At 41.8% G+C, this 12907-nt stretch overlaps 1 protein-coding gene across 2 annotated transcripts in view; it reads right to left on the bottom strand.

Moving 5' to 3' along the window:
- Positions 1-10665: 10665 nt before the first annotated feature.
- The window catches only part of MAP2K6 (mitogen-activated protein kinase kinase 6), a 41688-nt gene continuing 39446 nt past the window's right edge, over positions 10666-12907 (bottom strand). For both annotated transcript variants that reach the window (XM_075845156.1, XM_075845157.1), the window contains one exon: positions 10666-12706. In XM_075845156.1, the coding sequence (XP_075701271.1) occupies positions 12629-12706 (78 nt within the window). In that variant the 3' untranslated portion in view covers positions 10666-12628. The remainder of the gene's footprint in view (positions 12707-12907) is intronic.

Below are 12907 nucleotides of genomic sequence, written 5' to 3'. Positions count from 1 at the left end.
GTGTTCTCTGGAGTGATGAATCACGGCTCCCTATCTCGCAGTCTGATGGAGGATTCAGAGTTTAGCAGATGCCAGGAGAACGCTGCCTACCAGAATGTATACTGGCTATTGTATCATTTGGTGTAGGATGGGTAATGGTCGAAGCTGTTTTGAGTGTTTGGCCTCTTATTGTAAGTGAAGGGTAATGTTAATAATACAACATTCAAAGACATTTTACACAATTGTAAATTTGAGGCAATAGTTTGGGGTTCAGCCCTTTCCTGTTCCAGCATGACGGTGGCGCTGTGCACAAAGCAAGCTCAATAAATACAGGAGGTGAGGAGCTTGCTGTGGAAGAGTAGCTGCACATAGTTCTGACCTCAAACCCATCCAACACCTTAGGGATGAATTGGAACATCGATTGCGAACCATACATCAGTACCTGACCCGGGGTTGGACTGGCCCACCTGAGTACCAGAGGATCCCCCGGTGGGCCCAGATTCTGACCCAGTTATATGTCCCAAATGGTCTAGCAGAAGACAACCCCATTTGAAACTGACTTGGGAGCCAAGCATTTCCCACTAGGGTCTTATTTCTTATGTGTGATTCACAAATAACCTACTAGACCTTGATGACGATATGTCCTATGTGTACAATGATAACAAGTGGACATGCACATATTCTGTAGAGATGGTGAGTGGGCCCTCAGAATCATTCCCTCTGGTGGGCCCAAGAGGCCTCACTCCAACGCTAACCTGACCAAATTCTCAGACACTCTCCAAAATCTTGTGGAAAGTCTTCCGGGAGAAGTGGAGGTTGTTATAGCCACAAAAGCCTCACTCCGACGCTAACCTGACCAAATTCTCAGACACTCTCCAAAATCTTGTGGAAAGTCTTCCGGGAGAAGTGGAGGTTGTTATAGCCACAAAAGGGGACAAACTCCATATTAACGCCCATGTTTTTGGAATGGGATGTCCAACAAGCTGATTTAGCCAGGGTGTAAAATTGGCCCGGTGTCCATATACTTTTAGCCTGAGAGTGTACAATCAGATGTATTTTACATCCTCTCATTGTTGCTAATTTTCCAGTAAAAGTGAGGAATGGGTTGGCCGGTCCAAAAATTGCCACTTAGCCTATGGACAGTAGCTTATGCGGAGATCTGTCTTGCATGCCCCAACCAGGGACAGGAGGCAACTAAAGCACCCACAGTTTCTATGCCTAGAAGGCTTCTGACCGTAGTGGGGCCACCTCAACACTGGCAGACAGACCCCTGCTCCCTGTATCACCTGCTCCCAGTGTTCCCGTGTGAGGCCAACTACTGGCTCATTGGGCTCAAATCCGGTAAAGTCTTTCTGGTTGCAGTGCTGAACTCCTGTCAAATCCTTCGGTATTGCATATTGTCATCTCATGATCTACTAGTTTAGTATAAAATTCAAAAGTTGTAGAACTTTTCATTTAATTATTGCTTATTCTTTATTTATTTATTTATTTAGAACCGCAAAACCCCTTTAGGTCATTTATAAATCCTACAACAGCCTGGCCGGACAAAGTCTTTCATCTGTAATCTTATTTTCAGTATTTATTTATGGGAATGTTTGGCGACAACCACTATGGCTTCCATTGCAATCCCAACATTGGCTCTCGGCCATCTTTTTTCACCACATCCTTGCAATTCAGGACATTCAGAAAGTTCGTCGACAACCATTGTGGCAACTGGTACCCATGATGTTTGTGGCGTCCATCCCATGAAGAAAGGGAGCCCAAGTTGGGTTGCCCAATCTTTCATCTTCTTGTGTAGTGTGAACCTGAACCAGGTCCTACAGGTGCCTCCACATTAGCAAATAAAACACAGAGGAAATCAGCCCGAGGGCCATCAGTCCATTTAGTTCTTCAAGAAATGGAAAAGAAGATCAACAACCACCAAATATCACCTCATATATATATATATATGTAATTGCAGCATGGGAAGATATTGGTGTTCAAGGGGCTGTCCACAGTTAGAAAAACATGTCTCTTTTCTTCCTAAAACAGCGCCACACCTATCCACAGGTAGTGTGTGGTATTGCTGTTTAGACTATTAACTTCAATGGAGGTGAGCTGCAATACCAGACAACCCATGGACATGTTTGGCACGGTTTCTGGAAGACAGTAGTAGTGTTTTCCTAATGTGAGACAGCCCCTTTAAGTGCGGTCATACTTGAATTTAAGGCTTTAGCGTTTCTTATATTGGGAGAAAAGATGGCCTCGAGCATTATTATTTTGGATAACTTCTAATCACTGTGCATAATATAAAAAGCTTGTACATGTAAGATGCTCTCATTTCCTTTTTTTTTCATATTCTATAATCATCGCCACGTAAATCCTACAACAGTCTGGCCGGACAAAAGCTTTCATCTGTAATCTTATTTAGTTTCAATCGATTTTACTTCTCTTTTAACTGTGTTGAGAAAAAAAAAGCCATTCTGCCCAATTCTTCCCAGTCCACTTATTTATTTAAAACACAACCCATGCAGGTAATTCCTTATCTGTTCATTACTGAGCATGCGGGCTGTAAACTGAACTTCTAAAAGAACCCACCGAAGGTCCAATAATAAATCCCGCACAATCCTTTCCACCTCAGGTTTGACATTTGCAGTGGTGTCGATCACAGATTTAAATTACTCCGACCAGGACGGCACGCCTGGAGGTCGGTCACCAGATTGCAAAATGTCACTTGTCGGTGACCCTCCTCCATTATGTGGGTAATCCAAGGGTTTTCTATGGAATTCTTCAGGTCAACAAGCTATTTCTCATATGGACAACTTACACAAGGCTGGAAAGATATACATGGAAAGCCAGGGGCGTAACTAGGAAAGACTGGGCCCCATAGCAAACTTTTGACTGGGGCCCCCCTCCCCAGGGTGTCACACAACCCACCCTTGTAGATAGTGCCTTTTTTACAGCCCCCCTGTAGATAACGCCATACAGCCCCCTCTGTAGATAGCGCCATAAATCCCCCTGTAGATAATGCCATACAGCCCCCCCTGCAGATAACTCCATACAGCCCCCCTGTAGAGAACGCCATACAGCCCCCTGTAGAGAACGCCAAACAGCCCCCTTTGTAGATAACGCCATACAGCCCCCCCCTGTAGATAACACCAAACAGCCCCCTTTGTAGATATCTAAACGCAGTGTTTTCAGACGTAATTCGGGCGTGTTACGCCTCCAATTACGCCTACAAGCATCTGGCCATTGCTTTAATTGGGTTTTACGGTGTTGTGTTCCCACGTGGTGTAATTTTATGCGTCGCTGTCAAAATACAGCGCGTAAAAAGACACCCGCGAAAAAGAAGTGCATGTAATTTCTTGGGACTTTTTTGGAGCCGTTTCTCATTGACTCCATTGAGAAACAGCTCCAATAACATCCGTAAAATACGCTGTGAAAAACGCGAGTTGCTACAAAAACGCCTGAAAACAGCTCCGTATTTTCAGACGTATTTTGTTAAGCCGTGTGGACATACCCTTAGAGGGACAGTCTCATGGACAATGGGACCAATAGCAAAATGCAAATGGCCCACTATCCTTCTGGCATAGGAATATCCCTGGAGATCTCTTCTTCTCCAAGCCAATCTGATCCCCATCCTCTTCGACCCTGAGAAGTTCCATATTAGTTGGGAATTGGTCACCATTTTGAAAACGTTTTAAATATTTTTCTACACATTCAGCAATAGCTTGGTCTTAATGAAGCAACTAACGAGTAAGCCTGGATTTCACGTAGCTATTATTTCTACCATTCAACCAAGAATTCATGTCGTAAAAATATTCCTAATGTGTAAATAATCAGAACGATCAAATCCGAACATTATCCAATCTGCTCCACCTGGCTGGAGCATTCAGTGCTTCCTGTGAGCCTGATGTTCATAGTCTCCGAAACACAATAGCTCCACATCTTGCAAGTGGTTGAAGTCTCCATTATATCAACCACCACCAGCTTCCACTACACGACCTCCCATTTTAATGTCTTCTAACTTTGCTCCATCTTGCCTTATTCCATCTCCTCCCTCTGCAGCTTTTACATTGTCGATTTCCATTTCCAACATTCTTTAGCAATTGCTACTCAAAAACAGTGCCACACCAGTCCACAGGTTGTGTGTGATATTGCAGTTCAGTCCCATTCCCTTTAAGATGTTGCAATGCCAAACATTGCCCGCAGACGGGTGTGGCGCTGTTTTTGGAAGAAAGCAGCCATGTTTTTCCTAAACCTGAACAACTCCTTCAATAGAATGAAGTCCCCCATTTTAGACCCTAATCTAATAACGAGAACAGAGCGACTACAAAGAGCATGGAGGAGAATTGGCTATAACTACAGCTGGCTCTGGCGCTCCTAGAGGCCTGGATGGCAAATTCGCATGGTTATGCACTGGTACAAGAATGGGGGATATACCTCTACATAAACTAGACAGAGTTGATAGTCACAATTGTGGAATTGCTAGGTGGAAGTCTCCGTCGGAGCTGTAATGTAATGGCATTTGTCCCCCATTGGGTCCTTTTGTAAAATAAAATGTATACTGCGCCCCTCGATGCCTTTCTATTGTATATGGCACTACACTATTCCAAACAGTAAAAAAAAAGGAAAACTAAAAAAGTTAGACGACGCAAAACTCCTTGATATATGCCAAAAGTACACTCTTGACATACGTCAGGTCAATGGGGCACCATGGACACCGTCAACTGTGGTAAAGATGCACTTGCGATTAAACTGGTCATAGAAGAAATGGAAGTAGTAGCTGCTGCTTTAAAGATCAGAATCGGGAAGCCAACCTTCCCTATTCAAAGATCACATAGCTTAGACTATAGCATGTGAACCACTACCACCAAGTGATCGACATACCAGAACGACCCAAACCAATCGACTTCTAATGCTTTCTTCTACCATTACTCTAGACCATTGATTGACTGCTCCCCTAAAGCAGTTTGAGGTCACTGTCGTGCAGGATTTCCACCTTGCTATGACAAATCCAAACCATCTTCCCAAACGGAGTCTGAAATGGTTCAACTGACTTCATTACATAAACCCGTGCTCAATATTTTTAGCTTTGAGAAAGACATAACAAGACGGGTTGTCAGAGATTCAAGATTACCTAATCTTTAAAGAGAATAAATAGTGAGCGCTTTGTTTTAAGGCCAGGTTTACACGAGCATGTGCGTTATGCATGCAAAAAAACGCAGCATTTTGCGTGTGCAAAAGGCACTTAACAGCTGCGTGTGTCATCAGTGTATGGTGCGCGGCTGCGTGATTTTCGCACAAGCCGCCATCATTATGACACTCCGTTTGGATGTTTGTAAACAGAAAAGCACATGGTGCTTTTCTGTTTACATTCACAGTTTGACAGCTGTTGCGCGAATCACGCGCGTCCCACGGAAGTGCTTCCATGTGGCATGCGTGATTTTCACGCACCCATTGACTTCAATGGGTGCGTGATGTGCGAAAAACGCAGAAATATCGGACCTTTCGTGAGTTTTACACAGCGGACTCACGCTGCGCAAAAATCACTGACAGTCTGCACTGCCCCATAGACTAATATAGGTTCGTACGACACGCGTGAAAATCACGTGCGTTGCACGGACGTATAACACGCTCGTGTAAATGAGCCCTAAGACTGAAAAATACGGGACTAAAATACAATTCAAATTAAGCTATTGACTGTAAGGGTATGTGCACACGGTAGCAGGCTTTTACAGCTGAAATGACAGACTGTTTTCAGCAGAAAACAGCTGCCTCGTTTCAGCCGTAAAAGCTCCTCCTCGTATTATGCGAGGCGTCTGGGACGCTCGTAAATCTTGAGCTGCTCTTCATTGAGTTCAATGAAGAACGGCTCAAATTACGTTGCAAAGAAGTGCCCTGCACTTCTTTGCCGAGGCAGTCAATTTACGCGTCGTCGTTTGACAGCTGTCAAACGACGACGCGTAAATTACAGGTCGTCTGCACAGTACGTCGGCAAACCCATTCAAATGAATGGGCAGATGTTTGCCGACGTATTGGAGCCGTATTTTCAGGCGTAAATCGAGGCAGAATACACCTCGTTTACGCCTGAAAATAGGTCGTGTGAACCCAGCCTTAAATAAAGTTGATGGTGTTAGGTAATAAACTACGTAGAAAATAGAGACAGCTGAGAAAAGTGAACCTAGCATGAAACATCTGGATGATACCCCTGTTGCATCAAATTAGCAGGCACAGCACCCAGAGTAAATTGGACAGTTGGGTGGTGCAGCTAGAGGAGCTCTGGTCCAATCGGCACTCTAGAATGCTCTTCCCCATAGTGCCCACTATATGATGGCGTCAATGTAGCTGGCACTAAGGGCTCCTGCTGTACAGCTCCCTGAAACATAGTTCAAGTGTACTATAAGCTCCTACCATCATGCATCTGAATTGGACTGCTGGGCAGTGCATTAGACTGAGCCCACTATCGGAAGTGCTCCACCAACAGCACTCCAATTGGACCAAAGCCATTAAGAGGCAGGACCTCTTTCTCCATAGTCCCCACTAGTTTAATGCTTTAACACAGTGGTCTCCAAACTGTGGTTCTCCAGCTGTTGCAAAAGTACAACTCCGAGTACGCCCTGACACCCTTTGGCTCAGTGCTGGGCAGAAGATTGAGCACCCTATTGGAAGTGCTCCACCAACAGCCCTCCAAAGCCATTGATAGACAGGAATTTCCCTTATACCCCCCCCCCCCATAATTTAATGCTTTAGAACAGTGGTCTCCATCGTGTGGCTCTCCAGCTGTTGCAAAATTAGGCTTTAGCCACAGGAAACCATAGCTTTAGGGGCATCAGGTATCTGCCCCATGACAAAGTAACTCTAAGAGGCCTCCATGGATACAGAATTACTTATTCTCCAGAATGTCTGTTTGGGCTTCTCAGTGACGTGTTCATGATTCCTGTGCTGGTCTACAGTCATCGTACGGCTTGGTTTCCACATTTTTCCCTATTATCTGTTTCAACGAGCTAGGTGTTACCATAACATCTCTAAAATTAGGTAAACCCTTAGTCTGGTTATTGGTGCATCAAGTGGAAAATCCATCTGGTTTTGGTCAAAGATCCACATTTTTGGTTTTCTCAAAGATTTTTTAGAATTCCATGGATAACAACAAAAACAAAAAGAGATATGTCTTATCATGAAAACACATTTTGCATGCCACAATTTCTATAGCATCATGACTGCACAAAGCCATGATCCCTACCCCATCGAACACTTTTGCGAGCCAGACCTTCTCATTCAACATCAATGCCTAAGCGGAGAAATTTTATTTTATGGCAGAATGGGCACAAATTCCCAAACACACCTCCACTTCTGGAAAGCCTTTACAGAACGGTGTAGGCTCTAATATACGCAAAAGAGGCCAACTCCATATAACCCCCATGGTTTCGGAATGACGTCCAACAAGCTCATATAGGTGTGAGGGCAAGGTGAACACATACCTTTGGCTATATAGTGTATATGCCGATTCAAGCTACTGCAACCTAAAGGCTGGTCCACCAGGATTAGATATCCTTATAAAAAGGTGGAAACATTCATAAAAAGTGGCTTATCCCAGTAACAACTATGTATCATCTTAATATTCAAGTGGCTGAAGGAGTATCCAAAAATATCTCATATCTTGCAATGTTCCCAAAATTTTGCCATATAGAACGATGGTGTTCTAAAAAAGGGTTGAGGATTAAAAACTAGTTAAGCGAGATTAGACCAGAAACTGTGATTCTTCGAGACATCTTTGCTTATGAAACCTAATCACGTTCTGGAGAAGAAGTTCTTCAAAAATCTCATACAAAGATCACATAGGAAGTCCCAATGCGTCGAAGCATACATCAAAGGATGACCACGTTGAGACACAGTATTTTTGAACGTCCTGGAAAATGATTCCTATTATTTCCTTTTATCACATCATCACGTGGCTAAGAAGAGATTTTCCAAGTTATTTCTGTTTTTGGGATTTTGTTAGGGTGGTTGATGCCGCCTTCCCTCTTCACGCCAATTGTGAGCTTACAAAAACACTACGGACATTGGAAAACAATGAAGTCACATCGTTGCAAGTTTTAAAATCGAGAACTCTAACAAACTTCCCTTCCTTTCTAACGTTAGTAATACAAAAAAACTAATTGCAAACAGGTTCCGGCTGATTGTGTGAACGACTTCAATTTGGAAAAATCGAAATGAGCAGGATGCCGATCCAAAATACTATGGAAATTGTAAAAAAAAATTATGCCATTTATGAGAGCGGTTTCACATGCTGGATGTTGGTATGGCATCACTGCTCCCAGTCAGCCATCTAAGGCCATGATGGATGGCTGTTCCAATAGCTAGATGCTTCACCTTCATGCCCAATAATCAACACCGAGATCCCCATGCTAATTTTTTGTAACAATTTTTATCCTTCAATGCCCCACTGGCAAGTAACTTTAAGTTCTGACCTTGGCTGGACAATTCAAAATGGTTGTGGGTTGACCCCGTGAAAGTATCTCTCTCCCCCCCCCCCCCTTTGAATGAATGGCCTCAAAAGCTGAAAAACATGCTCTATTAAAGCAGGTCATTAGCACTCCAAAACTTGGAATAAGGCCGACTCCATATGGCCAAATTATGGTCGCAACACTAAGACATCTCCCCACATCCGCAGTTCTACTGAATTGACCTTAGATCACCATAGGCAAGTTCCCATTAGTACAACTGAAGGAGGTGCGGGCGTTCACGCTGTATATATTGATGCTAAAATACAGCCACAAACATGCAACATGAAGCTCCAGGGTCCCCACAAACCACGTGCCAGGTCTTCGGATGTGGCACAGGGGCCCAGAGGACACCATGCGACTGCAACCTGTGGATCACTACAGCTACGCTCTTGTACAACTGCATTACAGCCATGTGAAAAGAATGGCCAAAAGAGAACTGCAACTGAGGATATGGAAGGTGAAAAGTTTTTGCATCTCTGGACTTTTTGAATTTTATGTGGAGTTCCATTTTAATTAAATTTTCCCAACACCCGGTAAAGACGACCTCCACAATGTACATTAGACAGGTTAGCAGCGTTTTACATGGAAAACTAGAATCCAAGAAATCAAAAAGTGCATCTTTGCCAAAAAGATCCTGATAAACTGCAGACGTCTGACAAGAAAACCTAAATCCAGACTAGAAAAATAAATATTTACTCATGTGAAAAAGTCTTTGTAGTCATGAGCAAGAAATGTGCAAATACGTCTTTATTTCATCTGGACAGAGTCGTCGCTGACATTTCTTGTTGCGAACTAGTGTAAAAAGGTAATAAACACATAAAAAGAGCGGAATCTCTTAAAATGCCAGAAAGGGGGCGCTCCGCTTACTCATGGACGAGTCAGAAAGAGCTTCTATAAATACAGGGAAATATTGGATCTCATCGTAAATCAGATGTCCAGATGTATTATTAACCTTCCTTTTAAAAAAAAACAAAAAAAAACGGGTGTTCCGGAAATAAGCGATAAGCAAAAAATGTAATTTTTTTTTTTTTTTTTAAAACAAATCCAGAGAATTTTCAAGAGGAAGGAAAGTCATTGCAATCTATAAAATGTATGCTTACAGGGAATCAGAGAATAAGATGCTCTGGTATCACAGACCTTATTTGTTCTAGATTTTGGTGCTTTTCATACACACATTACCCCGGTCTACAGCCAGGGCGCAAACAATGTCTCTTTGAATCCAAATAGGCCTCTTCCATGCGGCTCCCGACTACCCAGAAAATGCCAAACAAGTAGGGGAGTCCTGGGTTTTTGGCACAGTTTCATAACGTAACCCATCTATGCTGGTCTCCTCCAGTGCTGATCTGTCAGAGGAAGATATCTAAGGATACATCTAAATGCCCGCTGAATGTGTATTAAATCGAGACGTAGGGAGAGCACACCACCATGGAAGGCATGTTGTCTTATAAGAGCACTATGGCTGGCACATTACTTTGTGCACTGCTCTGGCTGGCACACTTTTATGGGCACTGCGGTTTTTACTTTTGTGCTTTTAGTTTAAGCTATATATGGCCACTGATATGTGGCTGGCACAATATGGGTAATCCTTTGTAGAGGGCACTATGATATGGGCAAATCTGTGCTGATGCAATTACTCAGTTGGCACTAGTAGCTGGCCTACACTTTTTCATGGGCACATCAGTGGGGGAATAGCTATAAGGTGGCACCAAGGTATAGGCACTGTGACTGATGTAGGGCAGAGTCTTAGGTGAACTCTACGGCTTAGAGCAATTCGGGGAATTACAGCGGAGATTGTCTTGAGGATATCCCCAGGGTTGGTTTGGACTACAGCGGCGCCAGGATAATAGAGGGTATGTAGTAAAATTTACTGTGGCATCGACTTCTATGCTCCAGGATGGCAGCTGTTCCTTATTGTGGCTCCGGAGACTCCGTTGTATGTTAGGGTGTATTAACATGGCAGGTATCATATTAAGTTTTTGCAGTCTGACCACCGTGTGTATGACCCTACAACGCAATGTCTGGTCCCGCTCTAATTGGATTCTACCAGCTTTCTAGTGCAAACCCATAACCTGTATAAATTGGTGGCAGCTATTTTCGGGCTATATACCATTCAATCATACTATAGGGCGACTCATTCTAAAGAATAACCCAAAAAAAACCAAAAACACATACGCATAAAAAAGGCACAAAAGACACAGACTTGGTTTGACATTAAAAAATATAATTGATATGCAAGACATTTTATTGGATTGGAAATAAAAGCTCATTATTTCCCGTTGTGTATATTTGTTTTTTTTTTATTTTTTATTTCTGACATGGCACAACCCTGCAGTATTCACCACTAGAAGATCCATACAACATTTCATGGCCGGAACGATCATGACCTATTTAAACAAGCCCTTCAGTAATAGAAAACATTACTATTTGTCATGGATACCATGACCCCAGTTACCCCTTGCAATGCATTATATGGCGCTCTAATAGGGAGAAAAAAAAAAAAAAATATAAAAAAAAAAAATATAAAAAAAAAAACATAAAAAGGGGCAGAGGTCCGGGCCAAAGAAAAATAGGCAAAACATTAACAAAATAAAAATATTACAGTTTACAGTAATTGTGTGTTGCTGCACAAATTTCAAGAAAATAGTAATTTGATCTAGGAAAGAAATTAGGAAGAATTGCACCCAAAATTATTTTTTTTTTACAGTAATTGTGTTGCTGCATAAATTAAGAAAATTTTAATTTGATCAAATAAGGAAATGAGGAAGAATTGCACCTAAATATCATGGGAAACAAAAATTAAAAAGGTTTTACAATAAATTGTGTGTTGCTGCATAAAATGAAAGATAAAAATAATTTGATTAAAAAAAAGGAAAATTAGGAAGAGTTGCACTCAAAATATGGCAAATAAGGAATACTTTCAATTCATTTTGGAGGACCAGAATTGATTTTTTTTATTTCATTTAAAAATAAAAATAAAATAATAATTATGTTGATTGAAGACTAAAAAAAGTTATCCCTGTTTTTCCTTTGCTGTATTTAATAAAAACAGATTTAACTAAAAAAAAAAAAAAAAAAAAAAAACTAAAAAGTTTAGATTCAGACTTTAAAAACTCATCCATCACTCTTGGCGGCCATACTGGCGACCCAATGCATTGCAAGCCCCTATGTCCACACGAGGGTCCCTTCAGCGACACATGGACTATTCCTATACATCCTGAGGAGTAAATTGTACACAGAGGGTAATGGTTTGGCCTTTAGTGCCAGTCACATACCAATACAAAAAATAAACCCGCCCCAGTATGATGATTTCATAGGACAGATTTCCTCTGAAGTAGTATACACGCAGAAATTCCGCTTTAAATCACGTCTCAAAACAGTCCTCCATTAACTGGGTTACGATAACCTCAGACAGCATTATTCTAGTGTATTTTTAGCTTTTCAATTCAGCCACTACTGAGACCATGTAGTCAGCAATGACTCGTCTTGCCTCCGATCGGCCAGCATAAAATCATCATTATGTCAATCTAACTACTTGGCATTAAAATTAAACACATTAGATTAAAAACAAAAAAAAAATAATATATATATTATATAGGAGGATGACATTTTTTCACACAGCCACTCCAGAATCATTGTTTAAAAAAAAAATGTGGGGTGGAGGGGAAATTAAATATAAAAAAAATAAAAATAAAAAAAATTCACCCTTTCACCAGCAAAACCCTATAAATATTTGCCACCATACTTCACCCAGATCACACACTCTTCCTCTCAAACACAGACTAGAATCAAAATACAGAACTTAAATATTATGACAAAAAAAAAACTAGTAGCACCTAGAACCAAAACAAAAATGCCTAGGATATGAAACCTAAATTGCTATAAACCCATACGGCAGCAAATGGGTGAAGAAAAAAAAATATTAAAAAATATCCCATTCCGGTAAGACGCATCAGTGAAACTCCTGCACTGCCAGAGAGGCTGCTGTGGCAGAACAGGGGTTAGACGTTTGCATTAAAAGGCCAACAGAAACAATATGGAGTCCAGTTTTCCCAGTCCCATGATGCATTTCTATGGGTATTTAAGCAGCCATATTAAAGCCGCCCCATGTCCTGTAGGAAGAGAAGTCCATGCGTTGGATGAGAGAGGGGGTCACTCGTGTCCATTTATTCTCCCAGAATGAGTTTGACGAAGGACGCCACATCAGTGTTCTTGGATGCATGCAGCATAAAGAACGGGTGTTGCTGCAGGGTAGATGCATAAAAGTGTTACAAATTTGTTTCCCAAAAATAAAAGCTATGATTTAAAAAAAGATCTGACAGCTCCCCTCAAAGCCTATTTTTTGTTTTAGAACTCTGTGTTGTGTTGTTGTTCCTCCTGGAAATGTTGCCTTACCATTCCATTCCTCATGTGAATGGGGCATATCCTTACACAGTAACACTCCG

This window comes from Rhinoderma darwinii, chromosome 13 (assembly GCF_050947455.1).
Source record: "Rhinoderma darwinii isolate aRhiDar2 chromosome 13, aRhiDar2.hap1, whole genome shotgun sequence".
In the NCBI taxonomy this organism is placed as follows: domain Eukaryota; kingdom Metazoa; phylum Chordata; class Amphibia; order Anura; family Rhinodermatidae; genus Rhinoderma; species Rhinoderma darwinii.
The sequence above is the reverse complement of the archived record's forward strand: the minus strand, read 5'-3'. Positions and strand labels throughout refer to the sequence as shown.